The sequence below is a fragment of the Scyliorhinus torazame genome, chromosome 18, assembly GCF_047496885.1.
Source record: "Scyliorhinus torazame isolate Kashiwa2021f chromosome 18, sScyTor2.1, whole genome shotgun sequence".
In the NCBI taxonomy this organism is placed as follows: domain Eukaryota; kingdom Metazoa; phylum Chordata; class Chondrichthyes; order Carcharhiniformes; family Scyliorhinidae; genus Scyliorhinus; species Scyliorhinus torazame.
This window is the reverse complement of record NC_092724.1, coordinates 90,821,052-90,839,817: the sequence shown is the minus strand read 5'-3', so window position 1 is coordinate 90,839,817 and position 18,766 is coordinate 90,821,052. Positions and strand designations below refer to the sequence as shown.

General features: G+C 52.3%; 1 protein-coding gene across 1 annotated transcript in view; it reads left to right on the top strand.

Moving 5' to 3' along the window:
• Positions 1–18,766, top strand: part of LOC140395366 (transient receptor potential cation channel subfamily V member 6-like) — a 201,754-nt gene that overhangs the window by 118,356 nt on the left and 64,632 nt on the right. The window contains exons 7-11 of the mRNA XM_072483022.1: positions 1,738–1,887; positions 1,980–2,192; positions 4,297–4,383; positions 7,554–7,630; positions 8,311–8,476. Of these exons, the coding sequence (XP_072339123.1) occupies positions 1,738–1,887; positions 1,980–2,192; positions 4,297–4,383; positions 7,554–7,630; positions 8,311–8,476 (693 nt within the window). The remainder of the gene's footprint in view (positions 1–1,737; positions 1,888–1,979; positions 2,193–4,296; positions 4,384–7,553; positions 7,631–8,310; positions 8,477–18,766) is intronic.

The following is an 18,766-nucleotide window of genomic DNA, read 5'->3' as shown; positions in this document are numbered from 1 at the left end:
CCCAGCCAAGCTCATGTCAAAGCTCCAAAACCTAGGACTTGGCTCCCCACTCTGCAACTGGATCCTTGACTTTCTAACCCACAGACCACAATCAGTAAGAATAAACAACAACACGGGGCAGCATGGTAGCATAGTGGATAGCACAATTGCTTCACAGCTCCAGGGTCCCAGGTTCGATTCCCGGCTTGGGTCACTGTCTGTGCGGAGTCTGCACGTCCTCCCCGTGTGTGCGTGGGTTTCCTCCGGGTGCTCCGGTTTCCTCCCACAGTCCAAAGATGTGCAGGTTAGGTGGATTGGCCATGTTAAATTGTCCTTAGTGTCCAAAATTGCCCTTAGTGTTGGGTGGGGTTACTGGGTTATGGGGATAGGGTGTCGTGCTCTTTCCAAGAGCCGGTGCAGACTCGATGGGCTGAATGGCCTCCTTCTGCACTGTAAATTCTATGAAAACACCTCCTCCACAATAGTACTCAATATCGGGGCCCTGCAAGACTGCATACTTAGCCCCCTACTATACTCCCTGTACACACACGACTGCATGGCAAAATTTGGTTCCAACTCCATCTACAAGTTTGCTGATGTTATGACCATAGTGGGGCGGATCTCGAATAATGACGAGTCAGAATACAGGAGGGAGATTGAGAATTTGGTGGAGTGGTGCAGCGACAACAATCTATCCCTCAATGACAGCAAAACTAAAGAGCTGGTCATTGACTTCAGGAAGCAAAGTACTGTGCACACCCCTGTCAGCATCAACGGGGCCGAGGTGGAGATGGTTAGCAGTTTCAAATTCCTAGGGGTACACGTCTCCAAAAATCTGTCCTGGTCCACCCACGTCGATGCTGCCACCAAGAAAGCACAACAGCGCCTATACTTCCTCAGGAAACTAAGGAAATTCGGCATGTCCACATTGACTCTTACAAACTTTTACAGATGCTTTTACAAGAAAGCATCCTATCTGGCTGCATCACAGCCTGGTATGGCAACTGCTCGGCCCAGGACCACAAGAAACTTCAGAGAGTCGTGAACACAGCCCAGTCCATCACACAAACCTGCCTCCCATCCATTGACTCCATTTACACCTCCCGCTGCCTGGGGAAAGCGGGCAGCATAATCAAAGACCCCTCCCACCCGGCTTACTCACTCTTCCAACTTCGGGCAGGTGACACAGAAGTCTGAGAACACGCACGAACAGACTCAAAAACAACTTCTTCCCCACTGTACTAGACTCCTAAACGACCCTCTTATGGACTGACCTCATTAACACTACACCCTGTATGCTTCACCCATTGCTGGTGTTATCTAATTAAATTGCGTACCTTGTGTTGCCCTATTATGTATTTTCTTTTATTTCCTTTTCTTTTCATGTACTTAATGATCTGTTGAGCTGCTCGCAGAAAAATACTTTTCACTGTACCTCGGTACATGTGACAATAAACAAAATCCAAATCCTCTGTAAACATGGGGCGGGATTCACCGATCACCCCGCACATTGAATGGTGCATCTCTGAGAAACAATGTGGCAATTCTTTCTTCCCGCCGCTTGTCAATGGGATTTCCCATTGAAGCCATCCCATCCCCTGGAGACCCGCGGCCGGGGGTGCTCTGCTGAGGGGAAAAGAGAGATCCAGCGGCTGGAAATGTTCCTTCACTGATTCATACTTTGGGACCCACTGAGCACATGGCCTCATTCTCAAGCAGGCAGTAACTAACATGTCGGATTTGTATTGTATTTTGCAGCTCTTCCAACATTTAATGAGAAAGCGGAAATACCACATTCAATGGTTTTTCAAATCTATTTCTGCTACCTTCTACGACCTCTCTGGTATCGATTCCTGGGATGATGACCACTCTGTCCTTGATCTGGTTGTGTGCAGTAACGAAGTTGAGGTGAGCCAAGATGTTCCAGACAAAAGCATCCTCTGAAGGTGGCTGAGTAAAGTTTAAGCGCTGAGTGTTTCTGTGCTGTTCTGTCTTTGCAGGCCCTGAAAATCCTCGACCTCCCGGCGATCAAAACACTGATCCATTTCAAGTGGAACAAATATGGAAAGTATTATTTCCGCGCACTCGCTCTTTTCTACTTCATCTACATTATCATATTCACCACCTGTTGCATCTTTCGACCTCTTATACCACGGCGGGACAATATCACAGACCCGCGAGACACACAGATTCTGGAAGAGGCACCATTAAATGTTAGTACCATAGCCATGTGCCAGTGGTGGCATGGCAGCACAGTGGTTAGCACTGGGGATCCGGGTTCAAGTCCAACCTTGGGTAACTGTCTGTGTGGAGTTTACACATCCTCCCCGTGTGTGCGTGGGTTTCCTCCGGGTGCTCCGCTTTCCTCCCACAGTCCAAAGATGTGCAGGTTAGGTGGATTGGCCATGCTTAAAAATGTTTTTTCCCCTTCGGTCGAAATAGGTTTGTTGAGGTTACGGGGATAGGTGGGGGTGTGGACCTAGGTGGTGTGCCCCTCCAGAGGGTAGGTGAAGACTCAATGGGCTGAATGGCCTCTTTATGCACTGGAGAGATTCTATGACTTCTGTGGTAGAGTTGTACCAGCTACTGTTTGGATCAAGGTGGGGAGGAATTTCTGGGTTTCCACTGCCAGCAGGATACCTCCCTCAAGGGACCACGTATCAGAATTCAGGGTGTGTTAGTTACATACAACAATACATGCACCTACCCACTGGGACCACCAAACCTGAACGTTACCTGTTGAATTAGGGGCGGCATGGTGGCACAGTGGTTAGCACTGCTGCCTCACAGCTCAAGGCACCTGGGTTCAATTCCGGCCTTGGGTGACTGTCTGCCTGGAGTTTACACGTTCTCCCTGTGTCTGCTTGGTTTTCCTCCGGGTGCTCTGGTTTCCTCCAACAGCCCAAAGATGTGCAGGTTAGGTGGATTGGCCATGCTTCGTGTCCAAAAAGGTTAGGTGGGGTTACTGGGTTACGGGGATAGGGTGGAGGTGTGGGCTTAAGTAGGGTGCTCTTTCCAAGGGCTGGTGCAGACTCAGTGGGTCGAATGGCCACCATCTGCACTGTAAATTCTATGATTCCATGAGTCCATGAATATTATAATTCCCAAGTGCCATCTTTTCTCAAGTAGAAATCGAACTAAATAAACAGTAAAGTGCAGTTTGGGTTACCTTCCCGCTGATACAATTCAAACTTTTGAGGTGTTACCACCAGCTGATGCAGAACCAGGGGCAAAATTCTCCCGAAACGGCGCGATGTCCGCCGACTGGCGCCCAAAACGGCGCCAATCAGACGGGCATTGCGCCGCCCCAAAGGTGCGGAATGCTCCGCATCTTTGGGGGCCGAGCCCCAACATTGAGGGGCTAGGCCGATGCCGGAGGAATTTCCGCCCCGCCAGTTGGCGGAAACTGCCTTTGTTGCTCCGCCAGCTGGCGCGGGAATGACATCCCCGGGCGGCGCATGCGCGGGAGCGTCAGCGTCCGCTGACAGTGGAGACCGTGGTGGAGGCGGAAGGGAAAGAGTGCCCCCACGGCACAGGCCCGCCCGCAGATCGGTGGGCCCCGATCGCGGGCCAGGCCACCGTGGGGGCCCCCCCCCCGGGGCTAGATCGCCCCCCCAGGACCCCGGAGCCCGCCCACGCCGCCTTGTCCCGCCGTTCAAAAGGTGGTTTAATCCACGCCGGCGGGACTTCGGCCCATCCGGGCCGGAGAATCCAGCGGGGGGGGCCCGCCAACTGGCGCGGCCCGATTCCCGCCCCCACCGAATATCCGGTGCTGGAGACTTCGGCAACTGGCGGGGGCGGGACTCACGCCAGCCCCCGGCGATTCTCCGACCCGGCGGGGGGTCGGAGAATGCCGCCCGAGTATCCTGTTTACATCGAGTGTATTCAGGCAGTGAGACAGAGGAGAAAAGAGAAACAGAAAGATTTGAACGATGTTATCATCCAGACTCTTAACATAGTCATGTGCAATTGCTCTTTGTGTTATGTTTAAAAAGTTGTTTGGATGTTTGACACAGAGATTGTGGCTGTGGCATAGTGACTTCAAGGGAACATTTGTGAAGTTTTATTATTTTTTAAACCCGCTTATGGTATCACTGACAGAACTAAAAAGCACAGAACTCTTCACCCTCTGGTTGTATACAAGGACTAAAGTATCTGCCACATCTTTGGTTTGCACAGGGCCTAACCGCCTCCCAGTGAAGAAGTACAATGCAAGTCGCTTTCTGTATTAGAATCATTCCACCTACACTAACCTCTTGTTGATCCTTTGTCACAATGCAATGGATGTAACTCTCACTCTCTGCCTCTTGATCCCAGCTGTGCTACGTATCAAACAAAGATTACATCCGTTTGGTGGGGGAGATCATTTCTGTCTTTGGAGCCATTGCCATCCTCCTGGTTGAAGTAAGGAAAGTATTTTTATTTGCTCGGTTGGGTGTGTGCGGGGAATGGAAACTGTCACCACACTTAAAAAATATCCCAGTGAAAATCTTCAGTGAAATCGATACGAGCCAAGCTTCTATTTCTCTGATATGGAGTGGAGCTTCTCTCTACGGGGATGCATCAACTTGTGTCACCCCTGGAGAGTTCCAAGTGCGAGAGAGCTTTGCTTTAACTGGATAAAATTAACCATTGACAGGCACTGGCAAACTTCTTACTGTCTGTGTGGAGTTTACACGTTCTCCCTGTGTCTGTGTGGGTTTTCTCCGGGCGCTCCGGTTTCCTCTCACAGTCCAAAGATGTGCAGGTCAGGTGAACTGGCCATGCTAAATTGCCCCTTAGTGTTCAAAGAGGTGCAGGTTAGGTGAATTGGCCATGCTAAATTGCCCCTTAGTGTTCAAAGAGGTGCAGGTTAGGTGAATTGGCCTTGCTAAATTGCCCCTTAGTGTTCAAAGAGGTGCAGGTTAGGTGAATTGGCCTTGCTAAATTGCCCCTTAGTGTACAAAGAGGTGCAGGTTAGGTGAATTGGCCTTGCTAAATTGCCCCTTAGTGTACAAAGAGGTGCAGGTTAGGTGAAATTATGGAGTTAAGGGAGTAGGACGGGTGAGTGGACTACGTAGGGTGCTCTCTCAGAGGGTCAGTGCCAACTTTTTGGGCCAAATAGCCTCCCTCTGCACTGTCGGAGCTCTATGGTTCTATGGCAGACTGGCTGGGATCCACTCCCCGCCCCCCACCCCTCGGTGTATTTTGTGGTGGCGGAAGTGGCCCGGCATTGGCTGCCGGTGAGATCTTCCAGTCCTGCCGCTGTCGATGGGCTTTCCTGTTATTCTCATCCTCTGTCGCTGCGGAACCGACAGAGGGGGGTTACCCTCAGTGGGACAGGAAGATCCCGCCACACTGGGAGAAGCTGGAAAATGCCGACAACTGGCTCCAGCTTCTTCCTTTGTCTGACAGACTTTTGCTGAACTAACATTCCCACCCAATTAAATGCCCTCTGCCACCAAACTCACCATGGGAGAGGGCACAAGATCCTATCCAATAGGCTTGTCAGCAAAAGTGAAGCCCATGGAATAAACGACAACATGATACCAAGTTGGCTGAGTGACAGGAAACAGAGAGTAGCAGTGGTTTACTGATGTACTGGAGGAAGGTATAGAGTGGTGTACCCAGGGGCTGATACTGGAACTACTGCTTTTCTTGACCTTTTTAATGACTTAGACGCGGCAGAATTAAAATAAATGGTGATGGCACAAAACCCGGAAGTATTGTCAACGGCGAGGAGGGTAGTGATGGACCTCGAAAGGATATCGAAGGGTGGAATGGCCAATCATGTGGCAGGTGAAACTTACCACAGTGAAGTGCAAAGTGATACATTTTGGCGGGAAGAATGGGGAGAGATTATGGCCGGAATTCTCCAGCTGTTCGCCGCGACAGAATTCTCTGGTCCTGACGGCAGTGCACCCCAATGGCTTAGGGTGGCTTCAATGGGAATTCCCATTGACAGCAGCGGGAGCAGAGAATCCCCCACCAGCAAATGGCCCACCATCTCCTGTTGCCAAGAACCATGTGGCTGGGAGGCCGGAGAACCCGGATAATCTGGAGAAGCCAGAAAATAAAGGATACAATACAAAAAGCGAATGCAGCAACAGGGAGACCAGGGGATATATGTGTACAAATTGTTGAAGGTGAAAGGGCAGATTGAAAAAGTGGTTAAAAAAGCTTATTGGATCCTGGACTTTATAGATAGAGACATAAAATAAATCAAGTTATGATAAACCTAAAGGCATCAGTTTGACTTGAGTATTGTATCCAATTCTGCGCTATTGGAATGATGTGAAAACCCTAGGAAGAGTGCAGAAAAGATTTACTCAATTGGTTCCAGGGATGACAGGTTACAGGGACTTCAGTTACATGGATGGACCATAGGAGCTTATTTGTTGGAAATTGAGAGGAAATTTGATGGAGGATTTTAAAATTATAGACAGAGTAGATAGAGAGAACCGGCTCCCATTCAGGGAAAGGTTGAGAAGCAGTGGATGTGGATTTAAATAGATTGCAAATGTATGAAAGGTGACATGGGGAAAAATGTTTTCAAGCAGCAAGTGTTTTAGACCTGGAATTCAGTGCCTGGGATTGCCGAGGGGGCACGTTCGATCGGGGATTTTGAAAGGGAATTGGTTAGGTACCTGAAGGAAAGATATTTGTAAGGCTACAGGGAGAGGACCAGGAAATGATACTCCAGGTTGCTCTGGCAGGGGCATAGACTCAATGGGCCAAATGGCCTCCTTCTGTATTGTAACCATTCTATGATTCACAGTCTCAGGGCATTTCAACGTGCTTTATAACCAATGCAGTACTTTTATTTTTGAAGTGCGATAATGAAGGAAACACGGTAACCAATTTGTGCAAAGTCAACAGCCATAAACAGCGATGTGATAATGGGCAGAACAACCTTTTTAATGATATTGGTTGAGGGATAAATATTGGTCAGGTTATTGGGGTAGCCATATGATTCATTATGTTCCCCTTAGGGTGCTGGGCCTAAGTTTGAAGTCTCATTTGAAAGATGGCACTTCCAGTCGTGCTGCAGTCCCTCAGTACTGCACTGGAGTATTGACCTGCATCATGCAGTCAAATCTCTGGAGTAAGAGTTTGGATTGAGACAGTGAGCCACTGAGCTATGACTGAGGCATGCCATCTACTATTTCTAGTGTTCCATCATTGAAAATCTGCCCTACATTTTAAGAAATATCACAGTGGCAGCCGTGTGTACCATCTACAAGATGCAGTGCAGCAACTCATCAAGGTTCCTTTAACAGCGCCATCCAAACCTGCAACTTCTACTACCTAGCAGGAGAAGGCAGAAGACACATGGGAATACCACCACCTGGAGGTTCCCCTCCAAGTCACTCATCATTCTGAATTGGAAATATGTTTGCTGTTCCTTCACTGTTGCTAGGTCGAAATCCTGGAACTCCCTCCCTAACAGCACTGTGGGTGTACCTACACCACATGGACTATAGCGGTTCAAGAAGACAGCTCACCACCACCTTCTCAAAGGCAATTAGAGATGGACAATAAATGTTGGCCTAGCCAGCGAAGCTGTGTTGCTTATTTTATCTTTTTCTCCTTAGAGTGCTGACATCTTACGATATGGAACAGCCGGATATTTTGGGAAAACTGTCCTGGGAGGACCATTCCATGGTATACTGTAAGCAGAATAACAATATGTCTGCCATAAAAAAAATCCAGTTCAACCTGATATTAATGTGGAAAATTGCAGATATTTATACCTTCAGTTTACCCGCTTCCTCAATATGGCCTGAATTCACTGGCCATTCGCTGGCGGCGGGATTCTCTGGTCCCCGCAACCCCCACCTGCGGGTTTCCCAGTGGTGTGGGGTGGCTTCAATAGGAATTCCCATTAACAGCGGCTGGAGCAGAATCTCACCGTCAGTGAACAGTGTACCGCCTCCCGCTGCCGAGAAACATGCGGTTGGGAGGCCGGGGAATGCCGTCCTTTATGTCCTTCCTGAAGTGCGATTCCCATAACTGAATGGAATAATGTCGGATGGGGTCTAACCAGACCATTATATAACTGGAGCATAACCTCCACTCCTTTGTAATCCAAACATCACGGGGTAAAAGCCAACATTCCATTCTCCTTATTCATTATATATTGGAGCTGTCCGCTAGTTTTTACTGATTTGTCTACAGGGACCCTTAAATCTATCTGCTTCTCCACAAATGCCAGCTTCTTACGCTTTAGAAAATACACAGGTCTGTCTTTCTTGGTTCCGAAGTGGACAACTTCATACTTTTCCACTTCTCCATCTGCCATAGTTTTGTTCCCTCACTTTAATCTTTGTGATCCCGCTTTTCCCTTGACAGAATCTGCTATGCATTCCTGGTGCTACTGATTGCCATTCTAAGGCTGACAAGTGCAGGTGCCGAGGGATTCTTCATGGCTCTCGCCATCGTCCTGGCCTGGTGCAATTCCATATACTTTGCTCGGGCATTCCGGATACTTGGGCCATTTGCCATCCTCCTCCAGAAGGTAAACAAACCGAATCTCCGCTTGGGACAAACAGTCCATAGTTCTAGACCGAAATGTTCTTTTAATATTGAGCAGGGAACGCATTGAAACAGGAAGGAACAGGGTGCTCCAAAGCGTCACTGCAAGTGAGGTTTCTGTGCAAAGGCAAAGAAAGCGAACTAATTTACACTATGTTTGGCAAAGAGGGAGTGGTGCGTGAGGGGAAGAGATTCCCTCTAGTATACTGGCCGATCTTACTGAGAATGTGAATCAAGGGATTTCATAGCCCAATGTCAGTACCAGACAGCAGGCATAGGGGGTGGGATTCTTCGGTGGCCGACGGCAAAATCAGGAAAGGCGATTAGGCAGAAAATCGGACTTGACGCCGAAACGTGGCCGCCGCTGGCGCCAGGTTAACACCAAATTGCAATTCTCCGGTGCCTCGATAGCGGTGTCAATGAGATGTACTCTGCACGTACAGTAAACACCGTTTTCAACTCATTAGCTGGCCTGACCAGGTATTCTCTGGGGTCTCTGCGATGATCTGCTCCTCCGGGGGAATTCCCGACGGCGAGGTTCACTTGTGCTGTTAAAAATCGAGAAACAGGCGCCGTGGCTGATGAGGGAGAGAGAGGAGGTAGGACATGCAGAGGCATGATCGTGGGTTGCCAGTCCCGACACTGGCTGGGCGGGCTGGGGGTGTGCAGGTGACCAGGGGACGGGCTGTGGGGCCAGGGTAACCCCCCACGAGACCAGAGTGTCCATGCATGGACCCCCATTACCATGGCCTGCAAGGCAAACATCTTGCTGCGCATCCCAATGACTACCCATCTTGGCCCGTGGTCCTGCAGAGTGACACCTGCCAAATGGGTGCACCCACCCCTCCACTCCCTGCACCCCAGCCGCCTCCCTCCACCCCATCACCCCTGCACCCACCCTCCAACATTCCAACTGCCCCCCCCCCCCCCCACCAACTGGCCGCCACCTGCCAGAAGTGCATCACACGGCCCATCCAAGTGCCCACAGTAACCCCTACAGGAGGGTGCTAGACGGGGGCTGTGGAACGTACCACTGGAAAGGGCAGTGCCAGCCAATGGTACATCAGGCAGCAGGGATGGGCACCAGAGGTCCCTGTGGTGCCGGTCACTGACAGGACCCTTGGTGGTGAGCAGCAGCTCATGCAAGGTACAAGACAGGACGTTTAATTGCATCACGGTTGGAGGGGAGTGGGGGAGTGTGCGGGGAGGGAGGTGTGGGGGGAGGGGTGGTGGTGGTGGAGAGGGGATGTGGGGTTGATGGTGGTGTAGTGGTGATATGGCGTGATAGTGGGGTGGTGTGGTGTGAGGGTGGGGGTGGAGGTGGTGGTGGGGGGGTTGGGGAGGGTGACACACATGCCATGGGAACCGCAACCTAGAGAGGTCTCACTTACTTGCCCAATGCCGATCTCCGCCTCAGCTACTGCCCTTTCTTCGGGCCCTCCGACCACGCCCAATGTCCTCTGTTCTGCTGCAGTGAGGGGCTGCTGGTCCAACAGTCCTCCTCGAGTCTTCTCCCACTCTCGGCAGTTGTGAGCGGCCTTCTGCCGGGGTGGGGGGGGGTGCATGGCGGCCGGTATGAGAGCCGGCATGTGGCGCAGGGTGGGGGTTCGGCTACCGTCTGGGTGGGGGGGGAGAGATTATGGGTGTGTGGGACGGGGGTTGGTGCTAGGAGCACAGTTTGCCGAGGCACCCTGGCTGCCTGAGGAGGTTGTGTAGTTTCTTTTGGCACTGCTGGTCAGTCCTGACTGTGTTGCCAATGGCGCTGATGACCTCTGCCACCTGCGCCCAGGCCTGGCCACCTCCTTCCCACCTCAGGGTACAGGGTCGCCTGCCTCTGCTCCATGGCATCCAGCAGTGTCCCCAGTTCTGCGTCGGTAAAACCTGGTGCCGCTCGTTTTGCTGCCATCTTGTTAGCTGGGACGATGTGTGTGGGGAGTGAAGTGTGTAGATGCAGCTGCAGCTTGTCAGCCTCCTGAGTGCCAATCCCGAACCGGGCGAATCCGGCACCGTTTCTCATTGGAATCGATCGTGTTAGCGTGGCGCCGGTGCAAGCCCGTTAATGGTCCTTGAATTGGTTCAGGTGCGGCGCCAAGTTTGCTGTCGGAGAAGTCCATTAAACCTGCCCCAGCATCAACACTTAAACCATAATCACAATTAAGCCCTATTTCCATAGAATTAACGGGAGCCCCAATGGCCATATCCAATGGCCTTCCGTGTTTTATCGGCCTCCCCAGAAAGTGTTCACGCTTGCGCCGATTATTCCTCATTTTGAAAAACATGAACTTGGCGGAAGAGCTTCCGCGGGGAGCTGAGTAGGTGAGTAGCCAACTTTGCTCACAGACAAAGATCCCGACGGGGGACCTCGACTGGGTGGGCTGCCAAGGGAAGGGGGGAGGGGGAGAAGCACTGTGGGGGTGGGGGGGGGACACAACAGCGCGCGGCACCAGCATGCCAACCCCTGGAATGTGTGTACCCGTTCCGGGGCCAACCCTGGACCCTGCCCATCTGCCCCACCGAACACCCATAACCCCCACCGAACACCCATAACCCCCACCGAACACCCATAATCCCCACTGACTGCTGAGGCCTCTCGCCATGAGCCTGAAGGCTATTGCTAATAGGGAATTGGCAATCGTGAGTGGATTCACATGGGGTTACGGGCCATGTAGCATGTGGGAGTCATTGCCTAGCATCCTAATCATACCTTGATGTATGGACACTGTGCCTGAACACTGCGGGAGGCAACACCACACCCGCAGCAGCCAACATCCGAACACCCAGGGGATGTGACACAGCACTGGGGACATGGCTATGGCTGGAGGTTGGGTGAGTGCAACAGAGAGGGGGTGATGCCTGGAGAGTTGGGACAAGTGTTCGGAGGTCGGCCCACATGGCAGAATAAAGTGACAGAGGCATCACACTGGTTGTTCTCAAGGGTTTTTAATGAGCCACAGTTGTCATACAATTCCTGATGGTGCCGCACCACTCTCCCCACCACCCCCTCAAGCCCCCATCACCCCTACCTACCCACCCTCTCCCCCTCCCTCCGGTGCCCTCAGTGATAACGTGCTTCACCTTCCCAGCTCTACCACTACATCTAGGTGTCTCCCCAGGAAGGACATCTGAGGTGGAGGCAGCCAGCTGCTTACCACGTCTGGTGGCCTTTGATGCCCTGGCTGGCGTCCTCTGGGGGTTCTGGGATCGGGGGCCCCGGCGCACTTGTTGATGGCACATGCACAGCCGTGCCTGCCGCCTTGTCCCATGTGCTGAGCTCGAGACGTGGCCTCATCAGAGTGGTGGAACTTGGGGGAGCTGGCAGCCACCATTCCCACTCCATGGGACGGGTACAGTTTAGCACCCAGTGCCCCCTCCTCCCGCCCGGTGCCCATAGGGCCCCAGGGTTCATCTTGGGACGGAAGCTCAGCTGGTTCAAGCCCCGGCTGCACTTGCGTAAAGTGGCTCTGCCAGCTCCCCGATGTCTGCACCATGGTGTTGATGACCTTGGCGATGCTCCTCAGTGATTGGGCCATGCTCTGCAGGGCCAAGACAATGTGCCCACCTGCGACTGGGACAAACTCTGCAGTTTGGGGGACATGTCAGCAGCACCTCATTAAGGTCGGCCTGGTCCTGGGTTATAACCCAAGCGAGTTGGACATTCTGCTGAGACCCTCAGCCATGGTCATCACTGACTGCGCAATAACTTGGACACCTTTACTCATTCTGCCAACCCTTGCAGTGTTGGCCTCAGTGCCTAGCATTGCCGGCGACATCTCCAGCACCTGTAGCCTCTAGAACTCCTCCAATTGCCTATGGATCTGCTGGAGTGTCGCGACATCGCCCTCTGAAAGTCCTGCCGCACCTTAACATCTCCATCAGCTCCAGTAAACCTGTACCATATCGTAAACCTGCTCATATCAAAACTCCAAAACCTAGGACTTGGCTCCCCACTCTGCAACTGGATCCTCGATTTTCTGACCAACAGACCACAATCAGTAAGAATGAATAACAACACCTCCTGCACAATAGTCCTCAATACCGGGGCCCCGTACTTAGCCCCCTCCTCTACCCCCTGTACACACACGACTGCGTGGCAGAATTTGGTTCCAACTCCATCTACACGTTTGCTGACAATACGACCATAGTGGGCCGGATCTCGAATAACGACGAGTCAGAATACAGGAGGGAGATAGAGAACCTAGTGGAGTGGTGTAGCAACAACAATCTCTCCCTGAATGCCAGCAAAACTAAAGAGCTGGTCATTGACTTCAGGAAGCAAAGTACTGTACACACCCCTGTCAGCATCAACGGGGCCGAGGTGGAGATGGTTAGCAGTTTCAAATTCCTAGGGGTGCACATCTCCAAAAATCTGTCCTGGTCCACCCACGTCGATGCTACCACCAAGAAAGCACAACAGCGCCTATACTTCCTCAGAAAACGAAGAAAATTCGGCATGTCCACATTATCTCTTACCAACTTTTACAGATGCAGCATAGAAAGCATCCTATCTGGCTGCATCACAGCCTGGTACGGCAACTGCTCGGCCCAGGACCGCAAGAAACTTCAGAGTCGTGAACACCGCCCAGTCCATCTCGCGAACCTGCCTCCCATCCATTGACTCCATTTACACCTCCCGCTGCCTGGGGAAAGCGGGCAGCATAATCAAAGGCCCCTCCCACCCGGCTTACTCACTCTTCCAACTTCTTCCATCGGGCAGGTGACACAGAAGTCTGAGAACACGCACGAACAGACTCAAAAACAGTTTCTTCCCCGCTGTTACCAGACTCCTAAATGACCCTCTTATGGACTGACCTCATTAACACTACACCCTGTATGCTTCACCCGATGCCAGTGCTTATGTAGTGACATTGTGTACCTTGTGTTGCCCTATTATGTATTTTATTTTATTTCCTTTTCTTTTCATGTACTTAATGATCTGTTGAGCTGCTCGCAGAAAAATACTTTTCACTGTACCTCGGTACATGTGACAATAAACAAATCCAATCCAATCCTGCTCCTATTTTCTATGTTTCAATGTGCACAGAATGGCTGCCATGTTTCCTACATTACAACAATGACTACAATCGACAGGTGACCCCCTCAGTTTCTGTTGGACTCACCCCACCTACAAAGGTAAAATCGAGCCTATGGTTTCTGATGATTAGTTGGACAGCACAGGCAAGTAACGAGGAAGTCCCAAGGAAAGCAGGCACACAGGAAGTACTTCTGCAGATAATCGCCCAGAGACAACGCCGATTACGTCAGTGGTACAGACAGAGCCTGTACCGACCATGCTGTCCATCTAAACTAAAATCTTCTGCACTTCCGGGGTCTGTATCCCTCTATTCCCATCCTATTCATGTATTTGTCAAAATGTCCCTTAAACGTCACTATCGTCCCTGCTTCCACCACCTCCTCCGGCAGCGAGTTCCAGGCACCCACTATCCTCTGTGCAAAAAACTTGTCGCGTACATCTCCTCTAAACCTTGCCCCTCGCACCTTAAACCTATGCCACCTCGTAATTGACCCCTCTACCCTAGGAAAAAGCCTCTGACTATCCACTCTGTCTATGCCCCTCATAATTTTGTAGACCTTTATAAGGTCGCTCCTCAACCTCCGTCGTTCCAGTGAGAACAAACCAAGTTTATTCAAACTCTCCTCATAGCTAATGCCCTACACACCAGACAACATCCAGGTAAATCTCTTCTGCACCCTCTCTAAAGCCTCCACATCCTTCTGGTAGTGTGCAACCAGAATTGAACACTATACTCCAAGTGTGGCCTAACTAAGGTTCTATACAGCTGCAACATGACTTGCCAATTTTTATACTCAATGCCCCGGCCAATGAAGGCAAGCATGGCATATGCATTCTTGACCACCTTCTCCACCTGTGTTGCCCCTTTCAGTGACCTGTGGACCTGTACACCTAGATCTCTCTGACTGTCAATACTCTTGAGGGTTCTACCATTCACTGTGTATTCTCTACCTGCATTAGACCTTCCAAAATGCATTCCCTCACATTTAGAACATAGAACATAGAACGATACAGCGCAGTACAGGCCCTTCGGCTCACGATGTTGCACCAAAACAAAAGCCATCTAACCTACACTATGCCATTATCATCCATATGTTTATCCAATAAACTTTTAAATGTCCTCAATGTTGGCGAGTTCACTACTGTAGCAGGTAGGGCAGTCCACAGCCGCACTACTCTTTGCGTAAAGAACCTACTTCTGACCTCTGTCCTATATCTATTACCCCTCAGTTTAAAGCTATGTCCCCTCGTGCCAGCCATTTCCATCCGCGGGAGAAGGCTCTCACTGTCCACCCTATCTAACCCCCTCATTTGTCCCGATTAAACTCCATCTGCCATCTCGCCGCCCAAGTCTCCAAACAATCTAAATCCTGCTGTATCCTCTGACAGTCCTCATCGCTATCCGCAATTCCACCAACCTTTGTGTCGTCTGCAAACTTACTAATCAGACCAGTTACATTTTCCTCCAAATCATTTATATATACTACAAACAGCAAAGGTCCCAGGACTGATCCCTGCGGAACACCACTAGTCACAGCCCTCCAATTAGAAAAGCATCCTTCCATTGCTACTCTCTGCCTTCTATGACCTAGCCAGTTCTGTATCCATCTTGCCAGCTCACCCCTGATCCCGTGTGACTTCACCTTTTGTACCAGTCTGCCATGAGGGACCTTGTCAAAGGCCTTACTGAAGTCCATATAGACAACATCCACTGACCTACCTGCATCAATCATCTTTGTGACCTCTTCGAAAAACTCCATCAAGTTAGTGAGACACGACCTCCCATTCACAAAACTGTGCAGCCTCTCGCTAATATGTCCATTTGCTTCCAAATGGGAGTAGATCCTGTCTCGAAGAATTCTCTCCAGTAATTTCCCTACCACTGACGTAAGGCTCACCGGCCTGTAGTTCCCTGGATTATCCTTGCTACCCTTCTTAAACAAAGGAACAACATTGGCTATTCTCCGGGACATCACCTGAAGACAGTGAGGGTCCAAAGGTTTTTGTAAAGGCCTCAGCAGTTCCCTCTCCAACCTCCTTCAGTATTCTGGGGTAGATCCCATCAGGTCCTGGGAACTTATCTACCTGAATATTTTTCAAGACGCCCAACACCTGGGGCGAGATTCTCCGACCCCCCGCCGGGTCAGAGAATCACCGGGGGCTGGCGTGAATCCCACCTCCGCCGGTTGCCGAGTTCTCCGGCACCGTATATTCGGCGGGGGCGGGAATCGCGTCGCGCCAATTGGCGGGCCCCCCCTCGCGATTCTCCGGCCCGTATGGGCCGAAGTCCCGCCACTAAAATGCCTGTCCCGCCGGCGTAGATTAAACCACCTCTCTTACCGGCGGGACAAGGCGGCGCGGGCGGGCTCCGGGGTCCTGGGGCGATCTGGCCCCGGATGGTGCCCCTACGGTGGCCTGGCCCGCGATCGGGGCCCACCGATCCGTGGGCGGGCCTGTGCCGTGGTGGCACTCTTTTCCTTCCGCCTTCGCCACGGTCTCCACCATGGCGGAGGCGGAAGAGGGTCCCTCCACTGCGTATGCGCGGGAATGCCGTGAGCTGCTAACGCTCCCACGCATGCGCCGCCCGGAGATGTCATTTCCGCGCCAGCTGGCGGGGCACCAAAGGCCTTTTCCGCCAGCTGGCGGGGTGGAAATTCGTCTGGCACGGGCCTAGCCCCTCAAGGTTGGGGCTCGGCCCCCCAAGATGCGGAGCATTCCGCACCTTAGGGGCGGCGCGATGCCCGACTGATTTGCGCCGTTTTGGGTGCCAATCGGCGGACATCGCGCCGTTTCCGGAGAATTTCGCCCCTGGTCTTTTTGGGTCCCTCAGAACCTATCCTCCAGAACCCCCAACACATTTGATGCCCTCTTTGCCCTGACGCCTTACCCACATAAGCCACCAGCTACAAACCACATCCCAATAAAACTGACGTGCCGGCATCTCACAATTTCCTTTCTGTCTCACCAAGGATAAAGTGGACCATAATAGAGGGGAGCATCAGAAGACGGGTGGGGGCATGTCTGACATACGGGTCTACACCCCACTTTGAAGAAAGGGTCATGGAACCCGCGGGGGAAGCCAAGGAGAGGGCAGTGGCTGACATGGAATTCAGCAGGCACCGAAAAAGTGAGAGTCCAATGTAGCTTGTCCTATCCAGATGTCCTATCTCAAGTGAGTCTTTCCTCTCCCACAGCGTTCCCACGCCTTCCCAACATGTCTTCCAGGATTCCCATCAGACGAAGCTGGATCATCTGGGGTCGCAGCCCCCCTGCAGATCCACAGAACACTCCGGAGCAGGCCTCTGGGGAGACACCGATTTCTCGACACATCTTTCCCCAGCACCATCCCACAGCGCAGAGACTACAACCTCGGTCGGTAATGGTAGCGATCAGGTGCCTGGGTCACCCTCTGGTGAGCACCACACACATGCTGCAGCACATCAGGTGGAGGCGGGGACTCCCGAGGGCATGGACGGTTGTAGAGCTGCCCAAACCCAGGGGGTGACAGCGATATTCCAGTGCCTGCAAGGACAGCTGGAGGAGTCCACTCGCCTTCAGATACAGGAGATATGGGGGGCACCCAGGGTAACTCTGAAAGGGTGGCGTCTGAGGTGGAAGGCCTGTGGAAAGAAGTCAGAGCCATGTGTCAGGATGTCCAAGACTTGGAACACACTGTGCTGTCCACGGTTGAGGTGCAGGAGAGGACAGCCCAGACACAGGAGGACATGTCCTGGATGCAGAAGAACATTGCAGCAGCGCTACAGATCTTGGCCCATTCACAAAGGGTCATGGGTGAGGACATCAAATGCATTTGCCGGGTGCTGACTGACCATAGCCAGTCACAGATGGATATCACAGTCACAGAGGGACATGACTGAGGCAACGAGGGATGTGGCTAACTCACTGAGGGACATGTCCCAGTCACAGAGCAACATAGCTGAGGGCACTGACACCACGGTCAGACGATGGCGGGCATCCAGGACGAGCAGTGCCAGATGACATTGAAACCACTAGAGCTGACTCCAGCTACCCCTCCATTTCATGCAGTTGCCTGGAGGCTAGCGAGCATCCTGAGGGAGGAGGAAGAGATGGGGCCTATCCGGGGCCTCCGGCAGGGAGGCACTGGAACAGTGCAGCCCTTCTGAATTCCCCTCACCTGAATGTGGTGGTATGTATTAGGGGTAATACGGTACACCACGAATGCCGAGGAGCTATTGGAGGACAGATGCTGGATCCCGATTGAATCCGCCGCCTACCGGGCTCCACCCAGATAGGCGGGGTATATGAACCTGGGTTTAATCCCCCGCAGCTGCATTCTGTGACTGAGCTGCTGGGGAACGAGTCTGAACAAGTCTGCTCAATAAAGCCTCGATTGAAGTTCTTTACGTCTCGCCTCGTGTGTGATCGATGGTGCTACAATTTATTGAGCAGATTTAAAAAGGAATATGGAGGTCCGGTTCACCCCGGAGTGCCTGCGAATCGGCCCCCACGCAGCTAATGCAACATCGGCGTTTAAACACTGGCTGGTGTGCTTTGAGGGGTACCTCCGAACGGCCCCCGGCAGACCAACAGAAGACCAGAAGATGCAGGTCCTGCATTCTAGGGTGAGTCCCGAAATCTACTCACTCGTCGAGGGCGCGGAAGAATTCCCAGCGGCGCTCAACTTGCTGACGGAAATCTACATTAAGCCCGTCAACCAGGTCTACGCGCGCTACCAGCTTGCGACGAGACGACAAATCCCCGGGGAATTGCTAGACGATTTCTTCAATGTTCTAGCGATCCTGGGACGAAACTGCAACTGCCCAGCGGTTACGGTGAACGAACATACGGACCTCCTGATCAGAGACGCTTACGTAGCAGGTTTGGCATCGTCGCAAATTCGCCAGAGACTTTTAGAGAAAGACTCTCTCGGACTCACAGAGGTACGGGTCCTTGCAGCCTCCCTCGACGTGGCCTCCCAAAACGCCCGCGCCTATGCCCCCGACCGCGCTGCAGCCCCTTGGGCTCCGTGGACCCCCGCCGCAACCGACTCCCCGGCAACCCCAACCCCTCCGCAAGCGTGCGCAGCCAGACCACCCGGGGGGGGCCCGCTGCTACTTTTGCGGGCAGCCAAAACACCCCCGCCAGCGCTGCCCGGCCCGCTCGGCCACCTGCAAAAGCTGCGGTAAAAAGGGGCACTAGGCAGCGGTGTGCCAGTCCCGTGGGGTTGCCGCTATCTCCGGGGAACAAATGGGACCACGG